Source organism: Ammospiza nelsoni, chromosome Z (assembly GCF_027579445.1).
Source record: "Ammospiza nelsoni isolate bAmmNel1 chromosome Z, bAmmNel1.pri, whole genome shotgun sequence".
In the NCBI taxonomy this organism is placed as follows: Eukaryota; Metazoa; Chordata; class Aves; order Passeriformes; family Passerellidae; genus Ammospiza; species Ammospiza nelsoni.
The window spans coordinates 60,864,245-60,882,532 of NC_080669.1; the positions used below are offsets into that span (position 1 = coordinate 60,864,245).

The window sequence follows — 18,288 nt, forward strand, 5'->3', positions numbered from 1 at the left end:
GGGAGCTTACAAGGAAGACTCAGAGAGACTTTTTAACAAGGCCTGTGGTGACAGAACAAGGGGCAGCAGCTTTGAACTGAAAGGCCATGGGTTTAGATGGGATGCAGGGCGGAATTTTCTTACAATGAGGGTGGTTGAGCACTGTAACAGGTTGCATAAACAAGCAGTGCACGGCCCAGCCCTGGAGGTGCTCAAGGCTAAGCTGGGGCACTGAGTAACCTGATCCAGTGAGAAAAGTTCCTTTCCATATCAAAATAGTTGGACTGGATCTTTACTTCCAACTCCAACCACTCTTTGATCCTGTCAACACTTCAGCACATCACAATTCACCTTAAGCAATCTCTTGCCCTTTTGATTACAGTGCTGCTCCCAGACAAAGAACAAATTCACACTCATTCACAGTACATGGAAACTCCAGGTGTCATCAACAGACCTTCACGGCAGTGTTATTCTGTAGACCCAGAAAAAGACATGCATTGCTAGCACTGAATACAATTAAAATAGTGGGCAGAATTGTTTTACCATGTGCAACTTCAACTGTCACATCTGGTGATAGATAATCAAGCCAGAAAGCTTTCTGCCATTTATCAGAAAGGGGATTATTTCTTGTGCTGTATGTTTTAAAATTTACTCACCATCCAGAGGGAAGGTCCCAAGTCTTAATGGAACAGTCCATTGATGAAGTTATCAGCCAATGACCATCAGGACTGAAAGTCTACAATAAAATAGTCAATTTAATGGCACAACCAATAAGCCAGTCCCCACAGGAGGCCCTGCCAAGATCAGACTGCTCCCTAAAACCCAGGTGAAATGGTATGGCCAAAAGGCAAAACTGACAGTAACACTACTGGAAATGAAGAAAGAACAAAACCAGAAGCTTTTTAAGAACAGGCTCAAACATAAAACACAAGGTGTATCTCACTGTTAGCCACAGTGCTTCAGTCCTCACTTTTATGTTCATGGTAAAAACCTATTTCTAAGCATAAAGTTGAGTAAGTCAAGTAAATACTATTTTAGTGGCATTTATAAATAAATTTTAAGCTAAAAACTATTTCAGTTAACAGTACAATGAACTATTACATAAGATGTAAATAAGGAATTATCCATGTGCTGCATTATCTCAGATGTTTTCAGTTTGCTCATCTTTTTTATATACACAGCTGAGATTTCTGCAGTTTTGCTCCTCAATGCAATTTTCATTATTCTCATGCTTTGTTTTGTTTGACCCCCAACTCAGCTTGCTGTTACAGTTAAAAGCTACAGTTAAATCACAAAGCACATTAAAAAAGAGATGGCAATTTGGCCACTTTACATTTCCAAACTAACGTGGCTAAAAGTGCTGTGAAGCTGAACTACAGCTTTACTGCTCACAGAGTGAACCCAGTGATTTAATAAATGCAGAGAAATCCACCAGCTGTAAAATCTGTTAGGTATCTGTGTATGGCACCTGTTACAGGAAATGGGTTAACAATTACCATGTCATTAATCCGTCCATGGTGTCCTGAGAATGTCCTGACAATCTTCCTGGTTTCTATATCCAAAACACTAATAGTGAAGTCATCAAAGGCAATTCCCAGAATACCACTGCCGAGAAACATCAACACACATGAGAGAGAATACTCAAGAGACAAAAAATAAAAACATCCTAACATTGTTCCAGGTATCTTTTATCCTAAAAATAACAAGTCTTACATTCCTTCAGTCTAATAAAATGTCCTGTCATCCTCTGTGTACTAGTCAGTTGTATTTCAAAGCATTAGAAGAACAAATTCTAATACATTCTAATCAAGAATACTGGTTGCCATTCTAGAGAAATATGTTCACCAAACGCTGTACACATGAAATAACTTCAGTTTCTTACCTGTCTCTGTGCAGCAGAATTCCACTTGGAGAAGAAGAAAGTTCAGTGGAATAAACCAGATCTTTCATTTTGAATTTCCAAAATTTAATTAATCCTTCACTACCAGCTGTGATTACCAGCTGGTTCAATCCATCCACAGCTACCCCTCTAACGGCTCCTTCATGTGCTGCAAATCAAGAGAAAAAAGGGTATTATTTCAGAATTTAAACTTAGCACAGAAATCAGTTGAATACCAAACTCTGTTTTGTTTATCTTTGCCTGACTACAATGAATGATCAGCAAGCATACGGCAATCTGAAAGCCACTTGTCAAGATGATCCAGCATTCTAAGTTTTTTTTTACCTCTACACAAACCAAATGGATTTCAAGTAAACACCTAGAATACAAGTAAGAAGTGCAATTGAAGATGAGTGTTAGCTCTTATTTCTGCTTTCAGTTTGGGGAAGTTTTTGTGATTGTGAGATTTGAGGGATTTTTGAATCACTTCAGGGATGCCTCCAAGAGGAACCACCACTCCAGACAAAATTTACAACTTCAGTTCAGGCACAAAAACTGGGAGTCTTCCAAAGCTGCTTCACACTGCAGTGTAAAGACAAGACATAGCTCCTCTAGTTTTGCATCAGTTTTATTTCTTAATCTATACCTAGGGCTATTGGCCAGTAAGCTAATCTAGAAAATTCATCCCACTATCAACCAACGAGACTACTTCATGTTTGCTAAGCTAGGCGGCTTTTAGAAATCCAGTAATCTTAAGGGCTCAGCAGGACTCTTTCCTTGTTTCTAAAACAAAAAAAATTCAGATCACGAGTATGTAAAAACCATGTATGAGAGTATATGGAATATACATAAAATATATATGTATGCAACTCTAAAAGAAAATGTCAGGGCACAGTCACATTATGTGCTAAATTTGCAGATGGGTAATTAAAAATAACACCATATGCAAAGAGCTGGACTTGCTCAGGACTTCAATTTTCCTTTCATTTCTAAGCAGGGGGCACAAAACAGATGGGAGCATTTATCTAGGAGATAGAATACTATAAAACAAGAAGCCAAATACTGAAAATGTGACTATCTCAAAAAGAGTGGAGGCCAGAGCATCTCATTTAAGTGCTAATCATTGTGGTAACTGACAACTTTGTTTTAAATAAAACCAAGGATATGTTAACATCAGAGCTGTTAAAATTATCAAGGATCCTGTCCTTCAAGTCAGGTTTCTGACTGCAAGAAAGGATAGGGCACCATAACTAGAAAAACTGAAATGCATCCCAAATTCAGCTCAGATCCTACACTGAATTTTCATGATGACAGAACACGAGGTGACTGCTGCTCTGTTAAGTGCCAGTGGTTGGGAAGTTTAAGAGCCCTTACCTGTTTCTTTGCCATAATGCCCTCTGTGAATGCCAGACTGCATGTTATACACATCTACCTGTCCAGTTGACATCCCAATTACAGCAAAATTACCACACGATGTAATGTCAACTGCCTTTAAAGGGAATAAAAAAAAATCAATCAACAACACAAAGCACCTATGAAAATCACTCTTTAGGTGTCTGTCAAGTAGTGAAGTTGCTAGAAGTACACAGCATATTGGGAATACAAAACACTAGTACATATTTGGGGAAACCTGCACAAAACAAATAAATTACATCTCAAGAAAGCAGAGGGAGAAGCTCTTAAAATGAACAAATACTCAACAAGTAATAAATATGGCAATGCATGGTTGTGAAAGATAATGAAATGCTAGCTTAGAGGCATCCAAAAGAAGCCATAGGTAATATTATCAGCATTGTAAATTAAATAATAAAGATTGCCACAAATTCAATCCTTAAGACAAACGGCAAGCATGGCAACTGCTCTTTCAATGCCCGTGGTACCAATACGCACCCAAGTTAGGGTGAGGTCACAGAGAGTTTCAATAGGAAGAAACAAAGAAACAACAGTCTACATTTCTTTGGAAAGATACAGTCCAAAGAATCTAGTAGATTCTACTAGAATCTAGTAGAATCAAAAGAAAACTGGATATTTACAATTTAATTTATCTAACACCCAACTACTAAGCAAAATGTCAAAAAACCATGTATCACAAGACATAGGAGTTGCATTAACCCCTAGTAAATGTGGGGTGCCTCAGCAATTCCTCCTTTAAAAAGCTGGTAAACCTCAGCAAACATTTGTATCCCCTTCACTGTGTGTTTGACACAATTGTGACTAGCTCAAGTTGTAAGGGATTTTTGAGATAATACCCTTCTTGCAATTTGGAAATACACTTCCCTATACTGCCAAAAAAAAGCTCAGAATCTTCAGCAATCTCATTCTCAGAGTAAGTTAATCAGTACAGGCATAGAGACAACTCTATATTGTTGTGAGAGACTAAAGGTAAGCACCAACCACCTCTCTGAGCCAGAAAATAAGTGCATTTTAACCTGAATGTTTAGGGGAAAAGAACAGCTTTTTGTAAGACCATCAGCGTTACAAACCGCTCACTGGACACAGTGCTTTTTCATTCCAAGCATTATTTCTGTACCAACAGGAATCAAAATAGGATACATAGAGTGTGAATCTTATCCTAAGTAGACTTACTGTTGCATATATGTCAATAGGTTTGTGTTTGCTGAATTCTTCTGGCCTCAGTTTGTGAGCTCCCATGGAGGTTTTCTGATAGTTCCAGGTTGTACAGGTTATATACCCCTGATGGCAGGCAACAATACCATCCCAGTCACTCTGATGTGCCACCTCTGCAGGGAAACACAGAGTCCTTTTAGAAACAGTAACTCCAATGTCAAACTTCAGTTCTCTTGATATTTTAAAGTACCTTTAGACAGAACGGTTCATATTTAGTGCTCTTGTTGCACACTCAAAAAGCCACCACTCAGAAATACCACAGGGCAAACAGCTGTACATGTGTAGTGTAAATATAATGTTAAAACAAAACCTCAAGCACTGTTTTGCACATTATGCTTGTGTCTTTGCACATTTTAACCTCTGCAGCTGGAAATGCATAATTCAATGTAAATGTTTTAAACTGGTTTAAATGGTTTAGACTGCTCAATCTTATACATTTCCAGCTGAGTGTCCTTAACTTTTTCTTCAGCTGTTGAAGCAGCAGAAGCCACCAGATAATGTCAGGTTTAAGAAATAAATCTGCTTCTCATAGCAAAATACTTCTTTTGTGTTTCCAGGAAAATTGTTTATCAAAAGCTCAGTATCCAAACTTTGTAGTCAAATATGATATATGGAGATCTAAACAATGAGCAAGCTTGATTTTTTCCTGGAAATGTAAAAAAATTGAGAGCTTTAAATTAGGTACTTCTAGAACTTAAAAGCTTAAAACAAGATACAAACTGGTTCACTTAATGGAACAAAGAGAACAATGTATTTAAGTAAGTGGAAGTTTTAAATCTTCAAATACAGGCAGCTCTAATATGAATTTTAAAATTAATTAATTTCAAATATAAATCTTAAAAATTTACACACATATTTGCAACAAGAGTGTACAGGCAGTGAATACCACATAAGTCAAATGGCTCCACAAAATTGTAAATCCAGATCTTTCAACATAGGAAACAATAAAACACCCTCAGAAGAGAGAATACCTACACTTCTGACAAAAGAGATTTCAAGTCTGAAGAGGAGGTCATTAATTCAAAGAAGCACATTTTGATGAAGCAAATATAATTGTAATTCTGCCTAAAGAAGTTAGAATCATTATTTGCATACTGAATTACAAATGAACTGACTACTTGAAATTCAGCTTTAAAAAATGACTCAAATAAGTGTACTGAGGACTCAAAATCAACTGTAAGCGTAACTAAGACTTCCTCAGCTGACAAAGATCATTCTCCACCTAGCTGCTGGTTCTGCAACCTGAAATAATATGTATATCTGTAGATTTTGGTTCCCATGCAGGAGATTTTCAAGCCAAGAGCCAGATAAGGATGTTTTAACATAAAATGCTCTTTTTGAGATATTGGAACAGTTTACCAAGTCAAACACAATTTTTAACTGTCACTCAGTAGCTCATGAAAGATCACAGAGTAATCTAAATATAGCATGTGCTTCCAAAACAATAGTGTTTTGAGGGTTAAAAACTGAAATTCATACATGAAGATAACATATTCACATTTAATTTGCAACCTATGTCAAAGACCACTCACCTGAAGCAAAGGCTGTAATTGGTGGAAGTGCCATTGTATCCAGCTTAAGGCCTTTCTTTTTTGATTTCTTTTTATTAATTGAACCTTAAAAATAGAAATTAAGGGACTTAGTCTCATTGTCAGAACTGAGAGTAATGGTTTAAAAGGGACTGTTAACAAAATGCAAAGCTCCTTTTAAATTTAGAAACATTTGACTTTAATAAACACAACCCTGTTCCCTAGGTTTGTAAAGCTAAGAACACTAATAGTTTGTGTTAAAATTCATGCAATGCTAAGCAAATCACCAGACTTCTACATCCACAGCTGTGAATTCACTACTCAATCTACTTGTTCCAGGATCTTGTGCTGAAATCCTGAGGCAAAGGTTCCCCCATCACAGCTGAAAATGTGATGAAATGAAAATAGACATGACTATATAAAGCAATAAACAGCACCCAGACCTTTCAGTAACCTAAGAACACTGAATTTCAAATTAATGCCCAAATTCATTTTAATGCATCTTTTTAAACAGGTCCAAATACATATCTAACAACATGGACAGATAATTAAAACTAAGAATTATTTGAATTTTTCTGATCCTTTCTCTCCCAAATGAAAGTGTTTCTTTACCATGGCATGATGTGCAAGTTGTGCTTAAGTCAAACTGTACACCTGTACACTGAATCAAAAGAACTCAAGCCAAGAAATAAGAACTGGCTAATAATTTAGTCAATTGAACAGAATGGAAACAGGGTAAAAAGCTGCAATTACATATGCTGAAATGGGAGCTGGTGCAGCCAGGTGACATTAAAATGTCATACAAAAATCATGCACAGTGTTTCCCACAGTGAAGTAACATACACTGCCAGGATCAGAAAGCTCTTTTTTAAAGAATAATCAAATACAGCAGCACACTTATTGCAGGAAGGACTGAGTCTGCAGAATAAGGTGAGGTGATTAGGTTTTATACAACAGCTGAAATGAAAATAAGGCCTGACTAACATTTACATATATGCTTTTCTGGCCTTCTTTTTTCACCTGTGTTTGTACTTTGACTGAGATACTTACCACGTCCTAAACTTTTATTGAACTTTTCATGCACAGTTGAAAAAGATTGCAATGTTCCATCTTGACCTAAGAAAGTATTAGCAAAGAGCAGTGAAGGGCAAAAATCAACTTTACATACAAGCTATTGAGCAAGAAAAGTAAAAAGTAAGCAATAAGCAACTTCAAACACTGTAATAAGGTATTTACTAAAAATTCTGGTCCAAGAATAAATACAGATACACTCTAAGTGGCAGAACTAATGGAACCTAATTTTCTGTGGCCTACATCCCATTCTTACAACTCTGCCCTGCACATTATCAGAATGACCCCTCTTCACAGACATCTTTTCTATGTTCAATTCGTCTGACTCTGTAATGTTCGTGACATTAATGAAATTTTATGAAGTTAATCTGAGGAGATGCCTCTTCTAAGTAAACCAGTAGCCCATGAAAGGCAACCCTAACTCACTTCTGCTGCACAAAGTCTGATCACTGTTTCAGAAAGGAGGGCAGAGTGTCAGTCTCTCCGCACTGCAGATACATCAGATCTCAAAGGTCAAGTCCCTTTTCATTGTAAAGGTTGTGTTTGTGCCCTCACCACTGAAAAAGCAAATGTGAAGATTTTTTAAGCAATACTTAAGATTGAGATTGTGGTTTGTCTGGTGTGAGCTGAAATACAGACAATAACTCATTACATGAACGCAAGTCACTAGCTGGATGACTCGCAAGAGATTTTAGTACAGGTAGTGTAATGCTTTCAAAAGTAGGCCATACAAACAATTAATTTCTTAAGAGTAATTAGAGACCAGATGACGAGTCTCTATCATCTCATCACTTAAGTGGTCTAGGGTAAAACACCAGCACTTCCCTCGCCTAAGGGGTCTTTTTAAATATGCTAGTTTCTAAGGAAAGGTAGTCACTTATGCAATTTTACACTCTTAGATTAATATCTCAGTAAAAATCAACCCTGAAAATATGTATTACGATACAAGTATGCTGCAATATATTACAAAGACAGTGCAAGCCACAAAGCTTGATCAAACTAGAGGAAAAAGTAGTTACTAAATGCATTACACTGCTTATTTTTCCCCTGCCACAATCAAATTTTTTGAGTTGATTACAGGTTTCATTCTGACCAGCTAATACCTGCTCAGAAAATAACAAAACCATTTTTATTCATCAAATATATAAATATGGATGAAAAGAGCAGCTCCTTTGCTATTCTCCTTTCAAGTACTTTTCAGCTTGCTGATGTGCTACTCTAGGGAAACACTACTTTCCTACTAGAGTAGGAAAACTCTAGTGAAACACTTTGTTACAGTAATAAATAATGTTGTTTATGTTAGCCACTTACTGTGTTTCATAAACACATACAACACTTGAAATATAATCTAATGAATTAATAAAACAAAGACACTTAGCTCTGCACATTTTCTTTATCACAGCAAGAAAGCAGACTGAAGAAGAATGGAAACTCATACCTGCACTAAGAATCTGCTCTCCATTTTGCCCGTGATATCTGATTTTTGTTGGTGGTGCACTATGTCCCATTCGGCTTCTCAGTACACGACCTGTACCACCAGGCCCATCAAAAATCCAAACCTGCACCCCAAAATAAGCAGAAAAAACCAGGCTGACAAACACTGCCTTGCCAATAACTGTACCTCTTGTCAGCAGAACGTGTTTCTCTGGGAGCTGGTGCGGCCAACTTCACACACTGGCTTTCAGCCTTAACCCTCAAACTTTGGAAGCTTCCATCACATCACCTTATTTGTTTCCTGCTGTTCATTCTGCCCTTCCACCAAAGCCCAGTGGCATCAGAGGACATGCAGCATAAGGGACTTTTATCAGCAGCAACTGCTTATGATCCAAAACATTATCAAAATGGATCAAGATTTAAAAGCATACTGGGATGTAAAGTGTGGTTCTGGAAATGTGGATCCAAAGCTTTGTTCTTCAAGGGTACTACAAAGCAGTAAATGAAGCAATGACAACATAGCAGCAAATCTTCTGTCCACTACAGTCCAACTCAGACCAGCAACTTGAATTTTGTTGTATCGGTTTCAGAGAGCAGCAGAGATTGTAACTCACCCGTAGAGCATTATCAGCACCATTAGTAATAAGAAGTGGCTCTCCAGGGACAAATGTCATGCCAGCTATTGCTGTGGAATGGGCATCTTGCATCTGACACATCAGCCTCTTCTCTTCTAGATCCCACAAAGCAATGTGTCCAACTGGGCTTCCAGCTGCCATTATTGGGTGTCCATCTGCTCAAAAAAAAAAAAAAGTTCAAAAAGTTTGCTTATTGACATTCAGCTCATCCCTAATGTCTTGTCACATCTTAAATCTGATGCTAGGCAAATCTACAATCATAAGGAAAAAGAAATCTCAAGTTGATGCTAGAAATAATATAGGTTTTAACAGAAATATTGTAGTATGTCTATCAGAAAAGAAACAAAACTCACTGATTAAAAAAATACTAATTTTTCATATCAGAGAACAATAAAATCTCTAAATCCGGCAATCAGAGCTAGAGATTTTGCTTGAAAACACAATAGGTATTGACACAAAAAGGCTCTCTTTCTACTTCTCACAAATCTTTCCACAATTTTCTCCTGTATCATTCCTCCTCAACAGGGTCTGCACTCAATCTATATTCTGTTAAGATTCACAAGATTATTCAAATGAGAGATTAGCTTCGGTATCAAGCTCTGCAGGCAGGATCAACATTAGAGTAACTAGCTCTAATAATCAGGACATGTTTGTTAGACAAGAAAAAGCTGTGAATACAAGTCAAGATTCCCCAGTAACATCCATTCAGCATTCACCCAACTATTAACATTTGGGGGGGGAAAGACACTGCTGAGCAGTAGGTATGGACACTAAAGCAGGATGTACTGATTACAATACCTCTGACAATTGTGTACTGTATCAGCTCTTGGCACACTGTCAACAAACTTTTCTTTTCAAGTATACTGTATATCACTTTCTATGCAATAAAAACACAAGAAAATGCAATAAAACACCTAGCATGACAAAAATGCATGATCTCACCTTTTCTAGACTACCTTCAGCCTTTGAAAACTGAAACTGTCAGCACAAATTTGATTCTGAAATGTTTTATCACAAATGTTGTCCTCCATTTCTTTAGTCTTAGTGCTTTCATACATATTTTCACTTAAAACACTAGGACTTACCTGTACGAAAAGATATTGCTGTGATGGGACCCCAGTCCTGTTGAAATTTCATCAGAGTTTCATCAAACTTAATATTATGTACAATGATATGACCAGATACAAGGCCGACAGCAACAACATCCACTGCTGGAGCCTGCAAGAAATGAAAAAATTCTGTTTCCAGAAGCTGGGACTACTGTGAAAAACAGAGCTTTTGTGAGTTTTATCCTAGACAACTCTGACCATTTCCACCAGCTGTCATCAATGCTACTGGTAAGTTTTAACTTACTTTTGTATCTAAAAAATAATTATAGCAAATACATTACAAAATCTTTTACTGAATCAACAAAATCTACACTTTATCAAACTCCAAAGCAAAACAAATTTGGCAAAAAAACTACCAGTATCATGAAGCTTCATGATACACCTGCATCTTGAAATCTCTGTGACTTCATGACATCATTCAGTGAAGACTATAGATACAATGAACACAAAACAGGTAAGATGCCAAATAAAACAGAACTAGGAATAGAGAAGGAGGAGATAATAAACCTTCAGTCCAGAGAGGGTTACTATAATTACCTGGGAGAATACATGCCATCTTTACTGATGCAATTTTAAACAACAATATTTTGCCTGCTGTTCTCGACCAATTACATGTGAAAATAAAAGATAACGAAAAATACTAACTTGTTCAAGAGTTGTGACTGCTAAGCCCCATCCTGGAAACAAGTACAAGAGTTTGCTGTGAAAAAAAAACATAAAAAACTCATAAATCAATTAACCCTTAGGGATTTTCTGTGACACAGTGATTGCTTTATATGTACTGATACAGAAAGCCTGTGATACTAAGAAGTAAGGTTAAAAATAAAACTTATGGCTAAATTTTATTGAAAAGGCAGTGTTGTGTATTAATACCAGAACAATGAAATAACTATATGCCATGAACATATGAAAAAATGAAATATCTGTGATATCATGGCAAGCTGACTTAGGAGAATGAAACACTGATTTATGCAAGTTGACTTAACACGTGTTTGCAGCATGAACATTAACTTGCAATGAAGCCCACTGTACCTGTAACTTTCATGATTTAGAAAAGCAGCTGCTCATGGTAGGAATGAAACACTGACATTATGGGTGATGATCTACTGGGACACGCTCAGAGACAACTGCATGCCTATGCATCTCTTACCTGAATCTAAGCTTAAATGCTAGTAATTACCTCTACTCTACCTGCCAGCACTTCCTCGGACCCACAACAACCAAAAAAATCAAGCTTGGAAGATGGGAGGCAGGAGGTCTGAACATGTTTTTACTATTATTTCAAAAGCTTTCATGTGAAAGCTATGTGATTCCAAGAAATTAAAAAAAAAAAATTCCTGAACAACCCCTGACATTTTGCAAGGAGATTACTCTTACAACACACAACCTGAAAGGCATCAGCATTCAGGGAGCAGCAGCATTCCTTGTTCCTGGAAATATACCAACTGAAAACTTGTGCCAGAAGTCAGTAAAAGATTCCACACTTAACAGTATCATTTGTTGCCTATCAAACTACTTGGAGCATTAAGCACAGCCAAAGTATCAGGAATCTTACTTGGATCTTATATTCCATAGCTGCAAGGTTCCTTGTTCACTCCCAAGGAGAATTTTATTCAGATAGGTGCTGGGGTGCAGAAGTGCAGAAACTGCAAAAGTGGCTTTATCAAAATCTATCTGAAGATATTCTTCTGCAAAAACAGCAAGAAACAGTGTTAGTGTGGCTACCCCTACAAATCTGCAGGCTTGTACTCCCTTTGCAAATGTAAAAGCAGGATAGATGTTTAACTCTTCAAATCTGTAACTGGCTTTTCTTACAGGATTAGCTAACACGTAACAGAAAAGACTAAATGCCTTTACCATGTAAACATCTGTTTGCTTGAAGGTGTATTTTTTCCCTGTAAGTCTATCCAGTACAACAATACTGGCAATACCATATCTTTGTCTGATTTATATCTTTCTGAGGGATTCCTGCTCCTGCCTGAGCAAAACACCTCATCTGATTAGAATGCCTGTTTGTTATAGCAACTCCAAACCTCTAAACCTGGTTACAAACACTTTCAACAACCAGCACGCAGAGAATAACACTGGTGACACCAATGAATGCTTTCTAAAGAAACATGTTTGGGGTCCTGAAGCACAATTTCACAAAGCACTTGAAAATGGCATGAGAAGATGCTGACACATATGAAAAGATTATTCATTAGCATTTAGTCACACCCAGTCTGTTAGATACCAAGGAATTACAAGAATTAGAAATAATGCCAAAGCTGCTCTATCACAGCCTTTACAAGAAAATGGAACACTAAAACGTAAGTTTCATATAATCATTCTCTTTTACATCTACACGGAATCTCACTGAGCCTCTGCACATGGCAGAGTATCCATTAATGAAACGTTACTGCAGGATTAGGACTTAAATAGCATGATCATGTAAGAATTTTCTTTTTTAAGGATAATTGCTTCTGAATGTGTGCATTTAAAAAAAAAACATTCTTCCTAAATTACCGAATGTCTAACAGTGCTATCCTATAAAGCAGCAAAAAAAATAAAATCTCTCACCTTCTGACTGTATATTCCAAACAATAAGAACATTATCAACATCCACAGAGATGACATGATCACCAAAAGGCTGTAGAAGGTGTATCCTCGCCTTGTGGCCTTCATAGGTATGAACCACCTATAATTTCAAAATAGAAATGCTTCTAATAAGCTGTTAAGGTAGAATACCACGTTAACATAATACTTGAGGACAGCTAAAAGATGTCAGCAACAAGTTCAAATAAAATTCATGGAAAGGACACACAACTTGAAATGCAACAGAGATAATTGTATCTGATATTTAAAACTGTTTGAAAAATATGCTAGCTAGGGATTTTTAATTATTTATTTTCAATTAATTTAGCTTATGTGAATTGATGATTTTTTCAATCTTTAAATAGCTACTTAATTATTCCAATTTATAAGTAAAACATAGTTCGGCATTATGGAATTTGCTCTTACGTTCCAGTTTAAGGTTTTAACTCCTCGTTTTACAGCTAATTTCCCTAAAACTGAAGGTACCAAACAGCTACAGAAACAGGCATTCAGAGAAAATTAACTGCCTTGATACCACAGACACTACACAACTGTTTTGTACTACTGAGTAATAAGTAAGGTAACAGAAACCTCTTTGTTCCTGGCAAAAGCATGGAGAATATTGTCATATGAAGCAAATATCAGCATGCGATCTGCTGCCAAACATGTGATGTCCTGTGGCAAAGCGTTACCTGTTAATCAAACAACAGAAAAGATAAATGAGTTTCAGGTTCCTAGCAAGACAGAAAGCTTGACAGTGTATTTCTTGGGAACAGTGACCCACAAAGAAAACCCTCTGTTCGAACATCATGTTGAATTTTAGAGAAATACACACATTTCAGAAGCATGCAAATATTACTACAAAACATTACACCAATAACAACATCATAAGTAAGATAAGACTGGAAGAACATAAGGCTGTTATTTTGAAAAGCACTTAAAAATAAATCAGTGAAATATCTCTGTAAGTAAAGGTACACATTAGCTCTGTGAGGGCTGAAAAAACAGATGATTAAAGTCTCAACATTAGCAATGCTTATTAGGTTAAGTTATTCTGCAGGCCTAGCAGTTAGTGACTCACTCCTGCACCTATCTCCTGATCACACAAAGAATTTAATGCTCTAAGAATACATCTCATTCCTTACCTCATGACTGGTTCAGAAAGAGTATCTAAAATCGGTATATTTACTTTACTAGCCCAAAAGGTAAAAGAATCAAAGTTCCAAACCACACTGAGAAGCTGCTGGTGTGGTCCCAAATAGTAGAAAAAAGGAAAACAAATTACTATAGGGAATAATACTCTCAATCCAAGGAAATATAAAAACGTAAATTACTAAAGCACTTTACACTTCTGCAGAGAAACACTAGGTCAAAAATCACTGTGGGAGTGCACCTATGAAACAAAAAAACTAGCATGGTCACACAGCAGCCTTTCCCACAAAGGTGCTCTGTACCGCGAATTGTTAGCAGGCAAAAAGAAAACTGCACCCTCTGCTGTACTGCAGCACAGCTTCAAAAGGAGAACTAAAATAAGAACATAAAATAAGGTTGCACTCCATGAGGTTTCATTTGTTTGAACATATCTTCCCACAGCACCCCTGAAGTGACTGAGGCTTACAACCAGGTTACAGACACCTGGCACTCCACAGGAGCTGCATGAAAGGCTGCTTAGGCTAAGACAGTTTTAGGCAGACCCAAGTTAAAAAGTTCAGAGCATCAACCACATAACATCTACAAACCAACAGCACATAAAAATATGGGAGGCACAGCATTCATTTTTTTCAATCACAATTTTGTATGCAAACATTTCAATTTCTCAAAAAGCTTAGATGACTACATCATGTAAGAAGATGTAGCCCACTGAAGAACAGAATATGCAATGTTTTTATCACTTTGCAAGATGAAAAGTTAATTTGTTTATACCTTTAAAAATGCATAGCTGAAATCTTAATCTAGTCCTGGTTGTGTGACATTTTTTCTCAAATTTACAGATCATCTATTAATAGAAAATATTTTACATATGACATCTCTGTAAAAGCTTTGTGGCAGACAGAAGTAAAGTCCCTGCTTTTCAAGACAGAGAGCATACCTCTGAATCGTGTAAGTGTCAAGTGAAAGGGAGCTTTGGAAATCAACTGGTTCAACATGCCACCAGCTCCTCACAAAGTTTAGCTCCAGTACTAGACTGGGTTAGCTGCAGCTGCGCCCAGCTGAGTCTTGAACACTTCCGTGGAAGGAGTTCTCCTCAAGTTCTACATTGTACCACAGTTACTTCTTTGGGACATTTTTCCTACCCTCCACTGTGACCCTCTCAGGGTCTCAGCAGTCTGTGGGTGTTGCCCCTTGCTGCTCTGTCCACCACCATCAGCACAAATCCAACCCCACCATCCTTCTGCCCTTCAGGCACCCTCTGGGTCACCCTGAATCTTGCCCTTCTTAGCACTAAGCAGACCCAGCTACTCCAATGCCTCTTTCCATACTGCTTGCTGTAGACACTCTCGTGCTCCTCAGCATGTCTCCTGCAGGAGGAAGGGAAGCTGTGGAAGGGACAGAACCGCACTAACAGGGTGCTGCAGTCCAGCCACGGCCCCACTGGCGTGAGGTGCCGGGGGAGAAGAGCTTTGCCTGATCTGCTGGATGCATTCCCGATGAGGTTTGACACCCAGCCTGCCTTACCCACAGTTACCGTGTCTCTGGTGCGCACTCAGCCTGGCACCAGCACAGTTCCAGCTTCTCCGCAGCAGGATGCCATGGGCCAGTCAGCTCCCAGCTGCTCCGTGCAGCAGGATTCTGCACTTGTCCTCGCCAGACTTGGCAAGGCTCCTGCTGGCCCAGGATTCATGTTTTGCAGCAGCTCCCTGGACCAAAACTTTGCCATTCTGGGTGTCAGCTCCTCCTCCTAAAACAGCATCCTCTGCAAGCTTATCCTAGGGGTGCATGCTGCCTCATCACCCTGGCTGCTGGGGATGGTGCTGAAGAATGTGGGCCCTGCTGCTGACACCCAGGGTGCACTGCCACCAAAGGCCAAGTGAGTGTCCAGCCACCAATCCATATCCTTTGTATCCACCAGCACAACCAACTCCTTACACCCCCTGAAGGCATCCACATCTATTTTCTTCATGTAATTATTTTTCTCCTATAAGAGTCTTCTAATAATCACAAAAACAACAAAAAAGGGATGTGAAATTAATTCAATAAATTAATAATTGAGCTTTATTCACTGTGCAATCAATCCTTACGGCTTAGAGGTGTTTTTGGAAGAACAAGATGGTAAGAACAGAAGGTTCAAAAGGTATGTCTCTAAGAAAACTAAATTTCAGTTTCAACAGTAGTCTTATTTACAAACCGGTATTTTAGATTTCTGAGACTTCTTTTAATATATTTCAGTGTAAATATTAGCAAGTACAATTTATTTTCTTGTTTTTTAGTTGAAAATGAAGTGCAGATGTTGGACATGTTTAAAAAAAAACCCAACAAAATAAGATGAATTAACAATTTATGAATACTTACTCACAGCAACAATACCAAGCTTCTTCACCTGCAATGAAAATGTTAAAAATGCATTTTTAGTGACTGGTTGCAATGAATTTGGTATAAGTAAATTAAAAATTCTAGGAATTAACCTAGATCAGACAATGTATTTGATACTTCATAAACCAGGAAGATTACTCATTGCAGTTTAGAACACTGTCTACTGAAAAACACACAGGCAGCAGGTCAAAAGGAATGGGACAATACATTTGCCAAAAGACAACTACTCATCAACAGTAAGTTGTGCTTCCTGATGTATTTTATCCTAATGCATAGGAAACTTAAGGACGTGTTTAGGCATCCTGAGCAGTTTGGGTACCATCATTTCCACATCATCTCTGCTTCTACCTTATTTTCACCACAACCACCCTGTATTCTAATTTTATCTCTGTTTACAGAGATTTTGCTTTAGTTGCAAACACCTAGCCATCTCTGCCAGTGATGATCACTACTCTATTCAAAGGCTGTGAAGAAGACTGACAGGAGTGAACGCAAAAAGGTGCCACAGAAGCAGAGGAAGATCCCTGATGTCTGCACTCAGGTGTTAGCTGTACTCAGCTCAGTTCTGTGCTGTACTGCATCCTACACAGTGAAAACGCTTTGGCTGAGCCCCGGGAAGTCACGGAGTCTCCCTCTTTTGAGGCATTCCAAACCCACCTAAACACCTTCCACTGTAACCTGCTCTAGGTGACCCGTCCTTGGCAGGGGGTTTGGTCTGGGTGATCTCCAGAGGCCCTTTCCAACCTTCAGGGGTATAGGATTCTACACCGCAAAAAAACCGAGTCCGCATCACAGGCTTTCATCTTGCTGAGCTCAACTGTGCTGATCCGTTCTCATACAGGAGTTTTAACAGGATCTGAGGGCCCCCCGCCCCTAAAGCGTAACCCTCAAACGCTAAACCAGAGCGGGCTTGATTTATCTCCTGATGAAGGAAAAGGTTCAGTAGCTGGGCGCTCCCGACGAATGGGCCGTGCCGCACCGGCTAGGGCTGCCCACATGGCTGAACGAGCTCATTCGCGGCCTGTTCAGCCGGCAGCCTCCCAGCCTCCCTCCCTCCCGGTCAGGCCGGCAGCAGAGGAGCGGCACCGGGGCGCCGCAGCCCCGCACACGCTCCCGCATCACGACGGCGAGGGCGGAGGGGGAGGGCAGGAAGAGGCAGACCTCTCTGCACGGCCCCCGCCTCCCCACGGCCGGTGGGAGCGGGAAGGAGGCCGGGAAAAAGGAGCGGGGACCGGGACGCCGCGTACTCACATTGTAGGTGTGCACGCTGCGCCCGACGGCCACGGCCACGTAGAACTCGCGGTGGCGGCCGTGGTAGCGCAGGACGTGCGGGACGTGCCCGCTGAAGCGGCCGAGCACCCGGAACGCGGCGAAGAGCCCCGCGCCCTCCCGCGCCATCGCTCCGCACGTGTCCCCGTCCGCGTCCGCATCCGCCCGCCCTCCCGCAGGAAGCGCCCGCCCGCCCGCTTCCGCCGCCCCGCCCCGCCCCGCCGTGCGCCGCCGAAGGCGGCCTCGCTCCGCCCCGGCCCCGCTCCGCCCCGGCTCCGCGCCGCACGCCGCGCACGGGCGCGATGCCGCCAACTCTGCCGCAAACATTCCACGCAGCCGCGACTGCGCGGTGGTTTTTTGTTGGTTTTTTTTTTCCTTTTATTCTTCATTTTTGTATCCCCTTTTAGTCTTCATTTCGTTATCCCCTTTGCCGTGGCAAAGCACCAGGTGCGGTTGCGGGCGGTCCCGCCGCAGAGGCGGCAGCGGGGCGCGAGGTGAGCCCATCTCCGATGGCGCATCCCTCGAGACACCCGCCTCGGGAGCCTCTGAACTTCCCGAGGTGTCTGTTTTGAGTTTTTGTGGTGGTGGTTTTGTATGTGGGTTGTTGTTTTGTTTGTTTGTTTGTTTGTTTGTTTTTAATAAATTATGGA

At 39.7% G+C, this 18,288-nt stretch overlaps 1 protein-coding gene across 1 annotated transcript in view; it reads right to left on the reverse strand.

Moving 5' to 3' along the window:
- Positions 1-17,767, reverse strand: part of WDR36 (WD repeat domain 36) — a 32,544-nt gene extending 14,777 nt beyond the window's left edge. Inside the window, exons 1-16 of the mRNA XM_059492782.1 lie at positions 17,621-17,767; positions 16,349-16,376; positions 13,430-13,530; positions 12,824-12,941; positions 11,820-11,952; positions 10,910-10,964; positions 10,241-10,373; positions 9,135-9,310; positions 8,525-8,645; positions 7,066-7,131; positions 6,019-6,102; positions 4,445-4,599; positions 3,233-3,347; positions 1,862-2,027; positions 1,476-1,584; positions 636-715 (exon numbers count right to left, since the gene is read on the reverse strand). Of these exons, the coding sequence (XP_059348765.1) occupies positions 636-715; positions 1,476-1,584; positions 1,862-2,027; positions 3,233-3,347; positions 4,445-4,599; positions 6,019-6,102; positions 7,066-7,131; positions 8,525-8,645; positions 9,135-9,310; positions 10,241-10,373; positions 10,910-10,964; positions 11,820-11,952; positions 12,824-12,941; positions 13,430-13,530; positions 16,349-16,376; positions 17,621-17,767 (1,787 nt within the window). The remainder of the gene's footprint in view (positions 1-635; positions 716-1,475; positions 1,585-1,861; positions 2,028-3,232; positions 3,348-4,444; positions 4,600-6,018; positions 6,103-7,065; positions 7,132-8,524; positions 8,646-9,134; positions 9,311-10,240; positions 10,374-10,909; positions 10,965-11,819; positions 11,953-12,823; positions 12,942-13,429; positions 13,531-16,348; positions 16,377-17,620) is intronic.
- Between the last annotated feature and the right edge of the window lie 521 nt (positions 17,768-18,288).